Below are 19,152 nucleotides of genomic sequence, written 5' to 3'. Positions count from 1 at the left end.
CTGGCACTCCAAGAGGTACTATGATGCAGTGCTGCTCTCACTTCAGTACTGTATTACTGCACACTGCTGCAGTGGTATTGCATGAAATGAATAAGTTCACTGGTGCTGCATGCAAAGTAGTGGTGCACTTTTCTTTCCAGTTTCGTTAAATCATTACAGAAGTATAACTGGAATAGGCATAACCAATGCCCCCTGCTTTCCACCACATTAACCTGAAACAGATTAAACCTTCAAAGTCCCCAGTTAGGCCCCCACTGACAACACAATACGGCTCCTCCGGTCTGCTGTTGTGCACCACCCCACAAGCACCACATGGTTGAATTGCACAGTTTTTCTCACTACGCATGTTGCGCTATCTATTGAACCACTTGCTGCACAAATGTTGTTGAAAGACTCCCAGCAAACCAAAAACCTCTCAAAGACGTCTAGCTAGACTTCTCTGGGAGGTTTTTGGTTTGCTGGGCTTGGACATATAAAGAAATACCAAAAATAAGCATTGCATGAGTTGTTCTTGCATAGGTGCACAGTGGGTAGAAGTTTCGGACTACTGCGTGCACCTAGCTGACTGCCTCACAATTGCCAGTGTTGTCAGCAATAGTGGTGCATGGTATGTGGATTGATTCAGTTCCAGACCGCGCTGGACAGTATTAAAGAACTTTTTTAGTTGCTTCCAAGAAGAACATGTCAGATCGTATAAATGTTTAGGTATGCATTTCTACGCATAATGCACTGCTGTGTGCTTATCGTGGTCCAGCAAAGGTGCAGGAAACATGCAGGAGCTGGGGGGGGGGGGGGGGGGGGGGGGGGGGTAGTACCTGGATAAACAAATAACGCACAATAGCAGATCATGGCCTGCAACAGAGCACTTTCTACTTTTGTACACAGTCTGAAGCAACTAGGAACAGCTGTTGCAAGAAAATTAATCTGAAAAGTTTTCCACACTGCAGACTATATGCATAATCCTTGCTTAAGCTTTGTGTTCTTCCAGGTTAATTTTGCAGGAAACTTTTTTAAACATATCTTTTTACCTTCTTCCAGTACACCTTTGTTTTCAAAGAAATCTGTAACAGAGAGCTCAAACAGTAAATATGTGCTCAAGGTTCAGAAGTAGTTGCAGGACTCGGAATTTTGTGTACCTGAATGGACCGAGGTAATGAAGCGACCATCGCACACCATCGCGGAAGCGACCACACCACATAGGAACCTTGTGCAGTGAGCACTGCTGAAGTGTTTTAAGTGCAGCCTGCATATTCCATGCACTTGCTGTTCAGGCTCTTGGAACAAATCCGGCCGCTCTGTCCATTTCAGCCAGGCTTCAGATCTGAAATCACAGCCAAGTAGCATGAGAATGTCGGTGTTCCTGGTGTACTTAACCTTTCACTACCAAATTTTTCATTTCCTTCACACCCTTCTTTGAATTATTTCTTTCGCATACTCTTTGATGATTGCAGAAAACATTGCAATTATAATTTTGTTATCAGCATATTTAAAAACTTTTGAATTAATATTGGTAAATGGACATCTTATGGCCCATTGTCATAGTCAAATGTTTTTGCTTCATTTCGCAGGAAAAATAACTGTCAATGAACAAAACAGAACAAAAGTAATGACATATAGCTGGCGATTTCATGACAGAAAAAGAATTAAAGCCTGTTTTTCACTCGCAGTAAATTTTATGCAGACGTTCCTGCAAACGCTATGAGACGGCTTCTGGCAGTAGCAAAATCCAGTGACAGCTAGGTGATACTGCTATCTGTTTTGTGCATGACGTAAGCACTGCCCCTTTGTGTCAGTGGAATGTGTAGGCACAGACTTGCAACTAATTCAAGACTATAAGGAGGAAATCTGTCTTATAGACGGAACTTCTTTTTTCACACCTTTTCCTTCCAGTCATGTGTGGCTCGTTTGAAATGAACTTCATAACAATTTTTTTATCACACACTGTACTTCAGTCAGTGAGCTTACAAAGAAAGTATTTAATTACAAACAAAGTATCTTTTTCATTGGGTCATCCCACGAGACAAGTCCCACACCGCAAAAGTGACCACTGCAGATTCTTTTGAAAAAAATAAATTGGGCTTGTTGGCACTTATGTGAATAGAGTTTCAACAATGTATTTTTTTCTAAAAAATTTTTTTCTCATGTGACTATTTTTTGAGGTTTTCGTGAAGAAGGAAAAGTTGGTTGAAGTTAAAAATTTTAAAATCACATGTGAAACATGATACAATAATAAATCTTATTTTAGAATGTTTCACTTCCATTGCTCTTTAACCGGACTTTATTCATGAAGCCATGCAAGAATTTTTGCGCATTCTTTGGTTCAGCAAAAAAAAAAGCAAGAAATGTGGTGTTTTAAGAAATTTTTTACATTGCTTTCAACCATTGCAGTAGATGATGCAAAAATGAATTAAATTTGGTAAACCAAGTATGCTTTGAAACATTGCAGTAGCTTATGGAAAAATAAATTAAAATTGGTCAACCAAGTATCTGTTAAGAAAATTACTACTAAAGTTCATAAAAAGGGACTTTTTCCTGAGATTCAGATGTAAAGTAATGATCAGCGCCCTCCAGATAAAAGTATGTGAGATGGCTTATACTACACACCAACTTCAGTGCTTGCACTCTAGAAATTTTAATTTGAGTAAATTTAGTTTGGCGAGAAAAAAAATTTTGAAGCCCGCAGCCAGCCTCCTCAGTAGGTACTGCCAAACTGTGTCTTCACTGCAGAACATGTACTATTGTGCTCAATATGAACTGCAATGCATAAGATGTGACAGCACATCATCTCTTGGCAGAGAGCCACAGTACCATAAAAATAAGCAGTGGCACATGCTATTACACTCAATATAGCTTGCAACGCGTTCAGTGGAAACCAACTGATGCTACTGCTTTATGGTAAATCATTGTCCAATGTCAAAAACCACTCCATTTACACAAACATTCGGTGTACATTGTTGTTTGTATCAACAGCTAACTCCGATTTCTAGCATCATTGTGCTTGCACTATCTCACGAACTGAGCTCCGATCAGACCTTGTGCAAAGCGGTTCATGATAGTACATGTTCTGCAGTGAAGGCAGTTCGAAAGTATCTACAAAGGAGGCTGGCTGCAAACTTAAAAAATTTTTTTCTTGCGTCAAACTAAATTTGCTCGAATTAAAATTTCAACCTTCAAAATTCAACCTTTTCCTTGCGGAAGACAATGGAACCTACTTTATATATAATTTTCTGGGAATCCGCATCCCACAACCTTTTGTCCTTGACTGTACACCCTTAGAGGAGAAGCTCAGAGATACGCCAGTAGCAAAAGTACTTTTACGATATTTCTTTTCAAGGTTCCCCTTCACTGAAAACTTTCCAAGCCCACTTCAGTTCTGAAAAAGGAGCAGCTGGTAAGAGAAGCTAGGCAATGAAGTGAGATCACAGTTTGTAGGCCCAAAGGTCACATCTTAATGACTGAAAGAAAAGACGAACCGAATTCCCAGCAAAAATAGACACGGGTGTAATGTCAGTTGAAAAGTCGCAGAGGCAATGATTTTTCTCATAATATGCCAGAGCATCTCTGTTAATGTCTATTCCTTTATTTCCATTACATACTGAATGGCTAGCTCTCCAAGTCTTTCTAATACTGAGAATTAAGTGTTGCGTACAAAAAAAAAAAACCCTAGCTGTCGACCTGTTTTTCATATTTCTCATGTTCTCTGAAACAAATATGTGCTCTGAGCTTGCCTTACTTCAAGGGTCTCCTTGTACTGCTTTAGTCATGTTTCTTCCTTGAGTAAGCGTTTCCTTTTGTCCTTCTGTTCCAGATCGCTCTTCTGCCTTCAAGCACGGAACAGCGCAACGAAACGTAAGTCATGGAACCATTACCTGCTTTTACACGCACTGTTCTACATCATATGTGTGTTTCCTCTAAAGTGCTGTGTTACTATGGCCAAATTTTTTTTGTCTCTCGCGATTACCTGTTTGTGTTTCTCCATATACGTTCAGCACTCTCCCATGCTAACGTCTGACATGCTTCTGCATTCTGACCACATGGTCTTTACTTTCACTGAGTGTGCAAGATGAAACCACATGGTACCTTCGGCGGTGGCCCATTGGCATGGCGTTCTGTTAATGCGCGTATGGCTGCAGATTCACTTCAGGCAGTCGTGGCTTCATTGCAGTGGAGAACTGAAAAACACCTGTGTACTGAGACTGAGGTGCACGTGAAATAAATAGCTTGGGCCACTTGGACGCGTTCACATTTGATGTCACTCTCAGCTAGCTGCGCTACCCTGCGTGTACCCACCAGAGGCAGCCGGGGGAAGTGAAAATGCACAGATGGAACACCATGCCAGAGAAGGCGGCGCTCGGGTGAATTTTGCCATCTTCGATGATCGCTCGCAATGCCCCGGCGCCAGGAACCACGGCGGTCTGTCTTCCTGCGGGCAAAGAGAGGGAAACAGTTGAAAAACATTAGAGGGCACTGCGGAAACCACAATGGAATAATGCGAGAGCATTGACGCACCTCACCACCACTAGTTGCTCCTCTTTGCCTCTATGCTATGTCGATTTTGACATCCGTCTGACAATTCAATCACATAATTCACCTTAAACCACAGTTAATGCACCCTACTCTATAATTAATTTGCATTTAATTCGCAATTAATTAATTTAGTTTACATTCAATTCACAATTTTCGCAGAATTATTCCAGAATAATCAATTTATTCACTATTAATTCATTTAATTCGAAATCGATTCATTTAATTCGTAATTAATTTTCAATTGATTTACCCTTTTATTCATTGCAATTCAATTTTATTCATTGTATCGTTAAGTCACATTATACCCACATTAATCCACCTTAATTTATAATTAATTCACCTTAATTCACTGTAATGCACATTAATTCATCTCCATTTACTACTGGCGTTTCTGTAATTTATTATTGATTATATTTAGGTTAACTCCAAGGCACCAATCACTTCACCTCGGCATTCATTTCGGACACTCAAATTTCACGCCCCGCGTTGGCTCCGCCCACTTTTCCGGTCACGTGGTATATCACATGGTGTGTCACGTGGCCCCGCACTTACGACGATTAAAATTTCGCGCCAGTCCCGGCCCGACCACGCGCATTTTTGATCACTTTTTTGGCTCTAATTAATTAACTAATTATCCGATCGGCACCAGAATATTTGCGCCGCATCCTCACGTCATCATCCTTCCATTATAACCACTTTTGAGACGATATCTCTTTATAGTTTCATAGTTTCCCACAATCGCTGCGGACACGGTTTTGATGACAATAAGCCGCCGACGTAATAAAATACAAAAAGGAAGTAAAAGAGTTTGTTGGCAGCGACATCTGCCATCGCATCCAGAAGCGCCCGAGCTGCAGTAAGCGGAAATACACGGGATACGGAGGGGACAGTGAGGGAAAAGAAAGAGGGATGCGGCAATAAGAAAGGACAGGGGATGGAGGAATAATGTGTAAAACCTGTACGCCTGTACATAATAAATAGCTCCACGCGCGCGGCGACAGTCTATTCCGGGGAAATAACAAAGCCGGCGGGCGTACACTTTGAGAGTGAGCCCGCTGGCATTTGTCCACGGAAATCGCATTTGTTTTGAACTGTTAGTGATCCATAGCATTCTTGAACGTTGTTAAATGCGTCAGCGACCACTTTTCTTTGTGGAACGCTTTTTGTGTATGAAGTTTGCAGGAGAATCCTTCTGTGCCGTGATATAACCGAGCTGCCTCAACTCGGGAACAAAACCGGCTGGCTGCACTGCACGCAAGAATGTACACGACTTGCAGCTTTTAATATCAGTTGATAACTGTCAGCTAGTCATGCAGGGCGCATCGTGGATAAACAGCACGATTAATTACCGAAATTCCAAAACTGGAGCAGCAGAAACTCTTATTTCCAGCGTCTGCAGTCCGCGAACTGCTGAAGTTTCACATCGGTGTTTCAGCAGAAAGGTGAAGCATTATAGCGGCCCTATTTACGCGACAGAACGGTCAAGAAAATACGGTTTATGGGGGTTAACGTCCCAAAGCAACCCAGGCTATGAGGGACGCAGTAGTGAAGGGCGCCGGAAATTTCGACCACCTGGGGTTTGACATCGCACAGTACATGGGCCTCTAGAATTTCGCCTCCATCGAAATTCGGCCGCCGCGGCCGGGATCGAACCCACGTCTAGCAAATACTGTCATGCGCTCGCAGCACGAACGGCAGACCCAGCGAGAATGTTTTGCAGTTTTGATTGCAGCTACATAGCGCTGCTTCGTGTGCACAAGACGTCTTGCCCTTTCGCACGAACGCAGTGTGCAGCCATTCCGCTGGATTCAGTAGGAACACGTCACTTTCAGCAGATAGAGATGACAAGTTAAGCTACAGCTAAGCGAAGAGACCATTCGAATTACATCTCCAAAAACGGCGCTTCGGCCGTCGGCACCTCGGACGTCGGCACCCTCAGCACGGCTCTTGGACTCACCCGCTTGTCAAGTATAATTGCACCCTCTCATAGGTTTGTACGCTTTAGTTATTTGGCCTGCGAGTTCCACCTTGCCGTGCGCAAGGTGGAACTCGATACCGGTGAATTCAACACGCGGCAGCAGTCCTGTACGTCGCACACCGCGCCGGCGCCTCCGCTTTCCTACAGACGACCTTTTCATTCATTCATTCATTCATTCATTCATTCATTCATTCATTCATTCATTCATTCATTCATTCATTCATTCATTCATTCATTCATTCACAAAGTGGAACCTTTTGAACATGCCCGCTCTTTTCTGATTAGCGCGGTTCACGCGGTGTTACGAGTCGGACAGAAATTATCGGCGGCGAGACGCGAAATACACTCACATTTCACACTGCGGCGGCCGCGCGCACGACCACCAACATTGCGCCGCTAGTACCATGGAGGAAAAAAAAACTATTTTTTTTTCCCCTCCATGGATGACGTCATGTCGTTCGGCCGAAAAGCTGTCGGCGTAGTCGGCACCGCGCGTAGGAAATAATCGGGGGGCCGCGTAAAAAAAAAAAAAATCGTCTCATGCCAACCGCTTGCCGCGAACGTTCCGGATGGTGTTATACGATGCAGCGTTTCGTGCATCATAAACTCACTAGTTAGGTTAAAGCTTACAGCTCGTGGCAGGGATTCGAAGCGGCGACCTATAATCGAGGGCTGCGTTAAAAAAAATCGTATCAAGGTAATTTGCGGTTATAATGATTGAGTGGTGTGTGATAGGCGATGACGAGTTAATGAAATCACTGTAACTAACCGATTAATTAAATAAATAAAAAATTGACAAAGCGGGGGTTCAAAGGTGTCGAAATGCTCAGAATGAAAAACCAATGCTCGATGATGGTAATTAAAATTTAGAGTGTAATTGATCAATTAACTAATTGAAACAATTTAAGAAAAAATGCGCCCAAAGGTGTTAAACTGCTCAGAATGAAAAGCCTAACCGACTACGTAGTCGCGTCATGACCTTAAGGCGGAACTTGAGTGTACTCTGCGATTTCTTCCTCCGCCCCCAGCAGAAATTGTTCTGGACAGCAAGCGTTTCGCATGCCTTACCTCGCATACTTAGAATTTTAATTCTGGTCTAGCCGTCTCGCTTGACCTCCGATTGCCACTTCTTTTTCTGCGCGCACTGTAACGAGCAAAGCGTGTCAGGCGGTGCCCTTTTATAATGCGTGCAGAACACCCAACGGCCTTCTTAGCTTGATCTCTGAATGCTGCGTCACACCCGACACGAGCTGACTTCAACCAAAGGGGCGTGGCCCGATGGTGGAAATTGCCGGTTTTCGCCTCGGTTTTGCATGTTTCGAGCGTTCTCCGACGCCTTTCTTCTCCCGATTAGAGGCACCTCGGTACACATCGCATCTGCACCTCGCTATCAGATGTCACGTGTTCTGTCCAAAAGACCAGAAGCACTTGCGCCGGTGACGCAGGCCAGGAAGCTGAAAGGCGAGTGTTAAAACCTGCCGGGCCTCATCAAAATTTGCCGAGCGCCTTCTTCACAACTTGACGACAAGGACGTATTATTTACGCGCTCTTGCGGGTAAGCGAGCACGTTTTGTTCAGTTTATTATTTGTTTTTCCTTAATGCCTCGAAGACATTATAACTCCTCCCCTCTCTGCTTCTTTGCGTGAGCTTCTGTGCGTCTGTAAGCAAAGAAGTCGTGGCTGCGTGACGTCACGCGAAAGGCGGCTTTTTCCCCCAGTAACGGTCAATTTTTCTTCCTTTTCGTATTGCTTTTAAAGAAACCACAACTGGGGGAAAAGGCTCTTTTCGTTGATGTCACGCAGCCACATCAGTAAAATTCATCGCGCGTGTTTCTGGGCAACCATGTCCTATGATTGCCCCTTTTTTTTTTTGCCTCTTTTGATGACAGCGGGGATGAGTGCTTGTCTGTCGTGCTTACTAGTCCGCGTCTTTCTGCGCACTTTACCTCAAACGTGGTTTTCCAACTAGCCCAGACCCGTACCTTAATGAGAGATTTAATGCCCTGCCCGACGACAATCGCATGAGGCAGCAAGCCAGCGTCTTTTGGAAACTGGAGCAGACGGGTCCGCGGAAGCGAATAAGGCGCGGCCTGTGTTGCTCCGACTACTCTTTAGCGTGGCGGCGAGACCGGGCTTCAAAAGAAGTATTTATCAGAGGGCTGATTTAGTCGGGCCTCTTCGTGACTCAGACGCCTTTAACGATTTTTTTCATGCTTCGAAAGGAAAAAAATAATATAAATTATTCGTTAGATTTGCCCTCGAATAAAGCTACTCTGCCACTACGAATTGGGAAGACATCGTCGCATCGCATCATCAGTATAAGTGTAGTCAATACCAGCCAGAGGGAAGCGCAACCATCTGCATTATTTCGTTGCGGTACAAGCCACTAAGAGAAGCAGTTCAGAAAATATAACCGTTTGGTTTGGCGTGTCCTCAGCTTTTTACTCCAGATCAGTGAGGCGACAGACCAATGGAAAAAAAAATGCCGTTACTACATAGAATTTTTTCGCATATGGTGCATCAATAAGACAAAGACACCTCAGAGAATGTTAGAGAAGTGGGTGGTAACTACACAAAAATATATTGGGCAGGTCATCCTGCCAGCTGTTTGCGTACCCGAGAAACTTGAGTGGGGCCTTGTGAGCAGTCCTTACGTTCAAAACAACAGAAGCAGCATAATTCTGTGCGATTCGGCGACCCTGATATAGTATGTGTTATTTGCTATCAAGGAAGACCAAATAACCGCTGTCCTTTTTTTCAGTGCAGCCGGTGTCTGGAAAACACAGCAGTCCGTCATTACTTTTCGGTGGCCGTGTGGTTAGAGCGAGTTCATCATGCATAAAATGCACTCAAAACTGCCAGCACATTACTGCCACGAGTGAAACACCTATTTACTGTCTATGTACAGCCTCCCTGATTTTTAATAATATAGCGCGAGCGTCGACCGAACTGCTGGTCAGCGCCTTATAACGGCGATAAGCGTGCAACAAGGCGAGAGTTCGCGCACGCGCACGAAGGCAGAGCGTCGTCTGCTAGGCTGTTCCAAGCACGAGGACACACGCCCTGCCGCAATATCAGTTCGCAAGATCCCGCCAAGCCGTAAAGCGCATGCGCATTATTAATATGTGAGACTGCATGAGACATGATTTCTTTCTCTCTTTTTTTTTTGTTTGCCTATTACGGGAGGCCAGCCTGGCGATGCAAAGTGATAAGAAAAAATAAAAGTAAAGAAATATAGCAGCACATTGAAACCATTACCTGGATCGCGATAAGCGGGGTTCCAACCAGCTCTTTAATGAGCCTTGCAGTGTCTCGACGGTATAAAAAGGCACCGCAGCTCTCAAACGCCCACTTCGGCGGAGAATGCCTCCTTGCGAGTTATCATTTTTCGGTTTTTGTGGCTCTGGACCAAGGCCCACTTATGCTGTCTTTTTTTGTTGTCTCAATTCTGTAAAGTTTACCCGCTCACTCCTGAACTACTTAAGCAAAACCACGGAGCCACGAATGGTTGCGCCTCCTTTTTTTTCTGCAAGAAGGTTGCCGCTTTCAGCATGCGTCACCTGAGCTGGAAATGGCAGTCGCCACGTTAGGAGCGATGAATGCATTGAGAAGCGTGGGGTGTATAAGCTCGTTCTTTCAGGAGAGGAAGGGGTAGTAAGACACAGCTGCATGTATCCGCGAATGTAGAACACTTCTGTGTATTTTCATCAAATAACCTTTATTTCCTTGGTGCATTTTAGAACTGAAACAGGGCCTTGTCTCAAGGCTCTCACACATCATACATATAAGTTAATAGCGCTGAAACTCGCCTCCGGACTGAGCAACACCCGCGATGCGCCTGGGCAGGGAGTCGAAGAGTGCGGGTACAAGGTCCACGTCATCCTTAAGGGCATCCCATGCACTCTTCACGGCTTCCCACAAGCCGTCTGCCGATGCATCGTGGAGACTCATCTTTGACAAGTTGGACTTGAGGATACCCCAAACATTTTCAATTATATTCAGGTCCGCTCCCTGGGGAGGCCAAGACAACGTCATGATGCCTAGTTGTTCCAAATGTTCCTTCACGGCGCGTGCAGCATGCACCGGTGACAGGTCATGCTGTAGGTAGAAGCAACCATCCGTGAAAGGGCCGTCCAGAAGATGGGGAAGAAGCTCCTGATCAATAATTTCCAGGTATGCTTCAGCACAGAAGCGGCCCGATATACGACGGAGCGGGCCAAGGCCGTTCTTAGTTATTACGCCCCAAATGTTTACGCTCGTCCTGCCACTAGACTTGACCTTCTGAACATAGTGTGGATCATACCTGCAACAGTGGAAGAAAATTTTATACACAACATAAAGTGTGTCAATGACTCCTAGACAATATTAAACGACACGTAATGAAAATATTACAGCGACAATACACCCCCTCTTCACATGGAAGTATAATCCATCCACAATCTCAGCAAACATCTTTTAAATTTAACCAAGTATAAGTAATTCTATTTAGGAACCATTTTACCCGCCTGTGCTGCATCATCTATTTCTTGAACAGTGATAGCTGACATTGATAATCACATGTCACCCCGGGAAGCAAATGCCATATACTTTCGCAGGTTTAAAGGGACTATGAAACAAATTTATTGATATTATGTAAAGATAGGCAATCCATCACTCGTCACTCCAGCGCAAGAATTTTTGAGCTAGCATCAATAACAACGAAGTTATAGGCGATTAAAAATCACCCTCCTCCTCTCCCCCCTCAACTCGTACGCGCGGGGCACCATAAAAAAATAAAGAAAACAGCTCCGGGACTGGGCTCCGCCCATGAAAACATCATTCGCTGACGTTCGGTTTACAACTTCCGGTTGTCGCACTCGCAAGGAGCAGCGTGCGTCGGCAGCGTCTCTCCGGTCTCGGCGCTTTCTTGGATTGCGGCGCGCGTCGGGTTTCTTTGCTAGTTGGCAGAATGGACCCGGACCTGTTCCCGGCTCACACAATGTTTTATTTTTTTGTGCGCTGGGTCGGCCGTCACACCGATGCTGCCAAGTCTTGGTGTGAAACACCGTGCATATACTGAGCCTAGCTCTCGAATGATGTTGGACACCCGGCTGCGGGATCGCAAAATCGCGCCGCCCGACTTAGAACACAAGGAACATACGGTATTACGGTCGTAAAACGGACGGGAGAGTCAAAGAAGGTCGGGACCGAGTCTGCATGTTGAAGCAGCAGCCGAATGTGAACAGCAGCAGTACGTAGCCGTCAGGCCAAGGCCCTCCGCGACAGCTAACGCTTCGAATTCGTCCTGTGCCCTAAGTAAATGCGGCACCTTTTTTTAAGTTCTCGTAGATAAAATTGTCTTCCATCGCAGATCATATCGTGTAAACGTCCATACCGATCGCTGTAAGCTGAAAACTCACCTTCCCGGCGGGAAGAAACAATGTCGGCAGCGACTTCGGTCAAAACTTCAGGTGCTTGACATTCATGCCTGACTATCGAACGAGCGCTGGGTTATAGTAGTAAGCGTCAGGTGCGAAGTGTCGACCGCAAACGCGGAGTCTTCGGCGTGCGTGCGACGCTGGCAGTCCGATGCGCTCCATCCAGGCTGCTCGCTCACGCACGTCTCTAGGAGTAACATGCCTGAGTTCAACACCTCGCCAGTCACTGGGTTTGCAGCCGACGACACAGCAAGGCGTATTCATCTTGGGCGGTCGAAAAAGGCACTGCTAGTGGCTCCCGAACTCGCGACAGAAAGAGGCGGCAGAGGTAAATTAAAACCATATGCGCGAAGGCAATGCCCTCGCTCGCGCTTGCCCCAGGGGGTCGCGCGGCAGCTCGAGCAGACGATTTTCACCGCTACCGGAAGTGTGCCCGTGACGTCGAAGCTGCCGCAGCTCTAGCGAATGACAGCGTGTGGTGGCCTGCCGACGTCATGGGACTAGTGACGTCTATCTTCCCGGTTTTGGTTTCAGAATTGCTCCCTACGAAGACACCAAGCGGCCCGCGAATTTTGAAAAACACGGTTTTTAAAAATTCATAATAAATTGCCGGCTGAGTTCCGAAGACTCATACTTGGTGTCAATGCTTCTGAGCATCACTTCTAACATTTACAAGCGGCTTTTAATTCTTTTCATGGTCCCTTTAAGCCAAACATAGCCAAATCGAAAAAATGAACAATGATAAATCACCAACCTCATGAGGTCTGGCCGGTAAACTTTCTGTTGCTGGCTCCATTTTGTGCAAACCGTGGACTCGTCTGTGAAGACAACATTTTTCCAGTCCTCCACGGTCCATTCAATATGGTCGCGTGCAAACTGTAGCCTTTTCTCCTTGTTAGTCGCCGAAAGCTTCGGCTTCTGCACCGCAACTCGATTGCGAAGACCTGCTTCTCGAAGTCGGGTACGCACCAAGTTGTCACTCACGTCCACTCCAGCAACCTGCTTCAATTGGCCAGCAGTCATGAAGGGCGCTACACAAGCCGCAGCAACAATGGCATGGTCCTCTTCTTCCGTTGTCTTGCGCTTCAAATGTCGAGGAGCGTCACAAATGCGCCCTTCGTCGCGATAAGCCTGAACTATTCTGCTTACGGTAGCCTGAGTGACTCCAACGCTCTTAGCAATTTCATTCTGAGACTTCCCGCAAAGCGACATTGCGATGACGCGGTGGCGTTGTTCCAGTGGCACGCGTGGAGGCATTCTCCGCCGAAGTGGGCGTTTGAGAGCTGCGGTGCCTTTTTATACCGTCGAGACACTGCAAGGCTCATTAAAGAGCTGGTTGGAACCCCGCTTATCGCGATCCAGGCAATGTTTTCAATGTGCTGCTATATTTCTTTACTTTTATTTTTTCTTATCACTTTGCATCGCCAGGCTGGCCTCCCGTAATAGGCAAACAAAAAAAAAAGAGAGAAAGAAATCATGTCTCATGCAGTCTCACATATTAATAATGCGCATGCGCTTTACGGCTTGGCGGGATCTTGCGAACTGATATTGCGGCAGGGCGTGTGTCCTCGTGCTTGGAACAGCCTAGCAGACGACGCTCTGCCTTCGTGCGCGTGCGCGAACTCTCGCCTTGTTGCACGCTTATCGCCGTTATAAGGCGCTGACCAGCAGTTCGGTCGACGCTCGCGCTATATTATTAAAAATCAGGGAGGCTGTACACACTTCAGTCGCATTATTATACTGCTGTCACACGGGCACTTTCGATCGCGATCGAGTCGATCGAAATCGAACTCGATGCAGATCCGGCGTTGCTACACGGCGAATTCAATCGCGATCGACCTCGATCCTGCTCGAGCGCATGGAGCACGATCGAGGGGATGCGTTGACAAGATGGCGGCGCCCTGCTCGCCCGCTTCGGAATAAATACATGTCACCGCTGGATTCTTCGACGCGATAGCTCGCTCAAATGGTAGCGGTTCGCTTTTATTTCGCACACTCTCGCCCACGCGTAGAGATTTAAGCGACAACTAGCCCCTGTTTTTCAGATAATTTGTTGATTTTCAAGCTCTTAGGCCTAACTAAATGCAGTGTGTTTACCTCGCAAGAGCGACACCTGGCGAAGCAGTTGTCTTGCTTTTAGTCAGTTGTTACATTTTCTACTATTTGCAGTTTTTCTTCTTGGAACGAAAAATAGGCTTGCAATGCACTGACCATAGCTACCAGTAATTACGGAAGAAAACTTCTTCATCACAGCGTTGATGTGATTTGGCGCCTCGTCAGATGGCGCTACCATTCACGCGTGCACCGAGCGTTGTTTTGCTGCTGTTCGCTATCGAGTCCACTGCTGGTTGCAGCAGAAAGTAATTAAGGTGCTTTTTCTGCTCTCAGTTTGATATTTTCACAAGAAAGTTTTATTAACTATTGTTATTATAAATTTATTAAAAAATCAATGGTGATGATGATAGTACAAGCAGCGCCATCTCGTATGTAGCAATTCAACTAGTCGATCGGGATCGAGTGGATACGTGTAGCAGCTGTCCATCTCGATCGCGCTTGAAACTTCAACCGCGCTCGAGACCGATCGCGATCGAAAGTGCCCGTGTGACAGCAGTATTAGTCGCTGCGCAGCCGCACAGAAACCGTGCCAACGCGCGGTGCGCGACGGGCGCGTGGGACCTAGAGTTACTGTATATGCTGCCGTACAGTAACTCTAGTGGGACCCAACATGCCGCTGCGAGGGGGAAACGGCGGCGCGCGGTCGTACAAAGGGTGCCCCCACCCTGAAAGCGGAGGCGAGCGGGCATCCAGGCACCCTACCTGCACGTTATGTGCGCGAGGTGGGCCACCTAGGTCGCTGACCTTGTGGCGTCATCACAACCAGCCCACCGGATTGTGAGCAAATAGGTGGCAGTTAATGATTAATCGCGAGAGGCTGCTCCGGAAGAGCAACCTGGGTTGCTCAAGCCCCTCCGATGGCAGCACCTGCCATCGCAGGGCAGTGGCGCATCACTTAACCGCCGGGAGTAGTGTGAGGACTCCGAGGGTTCTATGAATGGAAAGTCGATATACTCGTTCCGCATATATGGGCATTAACCCATTAACGCAGCTGCGTCATAACCATAAGGCGGAGCTTAAATGTACCCTCCAATCTGTATTGTGGCCTGCTTCCATGGAACCAGCCTGCACTGAGGGCGCGCTTGCGCGACAGTCAGCGCGGCCGCGCCGCTAGCAGACGACGCGGCAGCGCTGGTGGCGCCGCCGCAATGGAGGCCAGGGCGGCACTGGCAGGAAACTGCGAAGCATGGAGGAAGTGCGAAGGGACGCTCGAGCCGGCTGCTGACTCCTCCGAGGGATTCCCCCGTTCGGGAGGGGGAGGAGAAGGATGACCCAGTTTCGAGGCCGGCGTAGACGGGGGTCGTCTGCCGCGACCTCGGGTTCCTCGCTTCCCTCTCCATCTCACGAAGGTTGTGTGGGAAGGAGAACCGCGGTGAAGGAGGGGCGCGCCGCGTCTGGCCGTCTGGCGCGTCGCGCTTTTTGACCCCTTCCTCCTCGCCGCTGCCTGCTGCCTCCTCCGACTTCCGTCGCTCGGGGTTTGCTGTCTGCATAGCTGTCAGGTCGATGTAGTGCTGCCAACCCTAGGGATTTTTCCCTGGATCTAGGGAATTTGGACGTCGTTTAGGGGAAAAGGGATTTTTGTATAATCTGGGGAAATTTCATTTGCTCGGTTAGTTCTTTTTTTTCTCTCTCAAATTGGGAAGACAGTACAAGCTTTTCGTTGTTTTTTCTCTACAACTAAAGGCCGTTGTACGATCGTTTTTCGGGCGGATCCGCCAGCGAGCGAACCGCTCGCTTTCAGCCTCCGCTCGGGCGTGGGGCGGAATGGTGTTGTACGATCACTTTGCTGCTGGCGGACGAGACGGATGGTTCGAACGTTCCGATTGGTGCTCCCGTCAGTGCCGCCCGTCTAATCGCGTGCGGCGGTACAGACATGTGTTTGTAGCGAAACACGCAGATATCTTGCGGTAGAAATTACCCATATTAATTGCGGCGTGTTCAAGACAATATCCGTTACGTCAAAGTTTCTTTTGCTGCGGGATTTTCGTCGAAGGTAGACTCGTGGTCGGCTGTGATGGCACGAATCTTGGTTCAGACGACCCTGACGGCCGCGAAACAATTCGCGACAAAACTTTGCAAGATCGAAGGCGAGTCTGCTCATCTGAAGCGATGCCGTCGGAAACGATACGTGTTTGGATCATTTCTACCCAAGAGACTGAAAAACGCGTCACATCGCGTCCCCGTTCGACGATACGTTCTCACAACGGACCGTGATTTCCGGCCCCATAATAACAGAATGCTGCCTGCTCTGAAAGCTGCCCTGACGATTTCGATGCGACGACGCGATTCTTACTGCGAATTCTCGATCGGGCAGCCTGTACACTGCAGTACAGGCTGCTAACAACCGTCCGTAATTACTATCGGCATAATCCCATTTTTTAAAATAGCTACGATTGCATACTTAAAATTTTTAGTCAGTTATTCAAAATAGCACACTTCAGTGTTTTTGCATTGCTGACAGAGAAAAAAAAAATAATTGCACTTGCAGCCTTTCCCAAGCAATTTGTACAGTCACCGTAATATGTAAACGGCCTTCTCCTTGGCTGTTACTGCAAAAGACATGCTTACCTATTCAATATATAAGGTGTGTGTGTGCGTGTGGGGCTGTGTGTTAATTGTGCATGTGTTTAACATTCACAATTTAGCACAACACTGCTGTCAAACACAAATGCTAATGGACATGAGAAGTTATGTTTCCAGCTAATTGGAACAGATAAAATCAGTTGTAATTAAAGCAGTTATGCATTTCACAGAACAGTGAAAATGCAACAATAATTTATTTTTGTCATGTTTTTCATGCCATTATTAAATCCAACATAAAAATAGCACTATGTGGCTGCAAAGGGGCTAAGACGTGCATCACTGGGCTAAAAGGGCATGGCTTTGTTCTGCACAGTGACAGCGGGCCATAAAGTTGTGGTTTAGCATTCCTTCCTGAGCTCATATTGCAGTTGCGCAAGCCAGAATGCAGTGTTGAAAACAACTATGGGAAGTTCTGCTGAAGGCCATGTCATTGTTGCCATGTACAAAACAAGCTGGCATACACTCTGTGCAACTCCAAAGCATTCTCAAATGTCGCTGTGAATGCAAAGTAAAGTTGGTGCCTTCGTACTGCATAGAAGTCTGTGCATGCCATTCTCATTAATATAAATATAATGAGATGTCGGAGCCAGTAAACTGAATTACAGGTTCAGTAAATGCAAGAACCAATTTGGAGGGTTTACATGGCCACGGCTCCCGGCTTAGGCTGAGAAAGAATACTTGTATAGTAAGGGGAACAAGGTACGATGGCCATATTATCTGGTTATCTCGAGCAAACACTAACATCTCAAGCAGAATTTGTAAAATTGGATTTCCAGTAAGGGAGCTATGATGTCGTGCTATAAAATGAAATTACAAATAAGCCGTTTAAGTATGTGACAGGTATATATGCATATGTTCTCTGATACAGCCTTAAAGCAATGTCTAAAGTTATTTTCACTGATCAGTATAATGTAGAATGGCTGAATGTAACGATGACCACTTCCCAAGGTAGCAAGCAAAAGTGAACATTGCTAACTGTTAAATGATGTTCATATCACTTAACATATGCTGAATTTTAGAGTGCTATTAGTTGCTGACTATCAACATTTTCAGCAAAATATACCTATATCACTGCCAGTCTGCTTTCAAAAAAAGAAATTAACTGAGGCATTGACAGGCAACAGAAATTTGGAAAATAGCAATATGAAGTTAGGCAGAAGAATGCCGAAGAAAAACAGAAAAGCAGTGATGGCTTTTGTCGTTTCTTGCATCTCTATAATGCAACTTGAAGTTGTCGGCTTTTGTGTTTAAGATGAACCAGCAGTCCTGTAAACACTATCCTGAATATATAAAAGTCGCATGCATATGTATGCATTTGCAGCATTCTCACTGAGCCATGTTATGAAGTCGATGTCTTGCTTACCTGAAGAGACGATAAAAGAGATGTGTCAAGGAAAGTCTGACACAGATAGGCACAATAATGCATGCTTAGCTTTTTAGTGCACGAGTTTAGCTGGCTAGACTAGCTTGTGCAGCGTGTAAGTTAGCCTAAATACAACTGTATACCGTCCGACAAAACTATTGTGTAAATCTGCCCCAATATTACTTGAAATAGATTGTGAGGATAGTTCTTACGCATAAGATAGCATTGTATTGGTTTCCTGAGCTGAGCAAGTGGCTAAGCACTTTATCACAATTACTTATTTCAACATTTATTATACATAAACAGTACTAAATGAGAATACTTGAGTGGTGAGCTAACATGATACGCCATTTAAGAACTTAATGAGTTTAATTTATACTAATAAGAAGTAATTAACCATTAGCATCCAAGTACAGCCATACTGCTACAAAAGGAAAACTTTGTAGGTTTTCTTTGTAGCCTTATGGCTCCACTTGAGCGGATGCTAATGAGTAATTACTCCCTTATCACAAATCTTCACCTTAGGGGATTTACCTAATTCAGTGGATGAACATCATCATTTACTGCATGGATTTCTGCAGTGACTAGCTCAAAGGACAAGAGGTTAGTAAGCCCTGTGAGTTGGAAGGCCATTCCAGCCTTTTGAGGCAAAAACAAAAATGAATCTTGAAATGCAGTGGCATGAGCTAACTGAGGCACAACACTGCTTGTGCGACTAGTGCAGAAGGAACCATGACTCAGAACAGATTAGTTGGTTATGCGACAATAAACAGTTCAAAAAAATCTGCGCACGACATGCAGAAATTTGAAGATTCACCTTTAGTGCTGTTACACAGGAGCTTCAAAAATAGTCTGAGAGAATAAAACAAGCGCCTCAGGTCCGAACTCATTCCAGGATTCTAGTTAAGTTAGATTTTGTGGCATGTACCATTTGAATACACAAGCTGATGTCACACAGGGGATTTGAATGCAAGCAACTTGGAAGACGGTGATACTAAGGACACGTCGAGTGTAAATATCATGGGTTGTGGGTGGGTGTATGAGGATTATTAGGTATTTGAACCAGTATACAGTAAATATACCGTTATCAGGCCTTATAAGTTGGCAAAATGTAATGCTGACAATAAAAAAAACAATATTAGTGCATTCTTAGTAACATTAGCAAACAG

The 19,152-nt window shown here is 45.8% G+C and overlaps 2 protein-coding genes across 4 annotated transcripts in view; one reads left to right on the top strand and one right to left on the bottom strand.

Moving 5' to 3' along the window:
* LOC149350121 (uncharacterized) overlaps window positions 1–19,152 on the top strand; it is a 602,760-nt gene that overhangs the window by 291,545 nt on the left and 292,063 nt on the right. For both annotated transcript variants that reach the window (XM_089579110.1, XM_089579107.1), the window contains exon 4: window positions 3,809–3,849. In XM_089579110.1, coding sequence (XP_089435236.1) covers window positions 3,809–3,849 — 41 coding nt within the window. The remainder of the gene's footprint in view (window positions 1–3,808; window positions 3,850–19,152) is intronic.
* Window positions 1–19,152, bottom strand: part of LOC149350134 (uncharacterized) — a 43,307-nt gene that overhangs the window by 2,711 nt on the left and 21,444 nt on the right. For both annotated transcript variants that reach the window (XM_089579112.1, XM_089579111.1), the window contains exon 2: window positions 4,291–4,423. In XM_089579112.1, coding sequence (XP_089435238.1) covers window positions 4,291–4,423 — 133 coding nt within the window. The remainder of the gene's footprint in view (window positions 1–4,290; window positions 4,424–19,152) is intronic.

Source organism: Amblyomma mixtum, chromosome 3 (genome assembly GCF_055824585.1).
Source record: "Amblyomma mixtum isolate Tamu chromosome 3, ASM5582458v1, whole genome shotgun sequence".
Lineage (NCBI taxonomy): Eukaryota > Metazoa > Arthropoda > Arachnida > Ixodida > Ixodidae > Amblyomma > Amblyomma mixtum.
The sequence above is the reverse complement of the archived record's forward strand: the minus strand, read 5'-3'. Positions and strand labels throughout refer to the sequence as shown.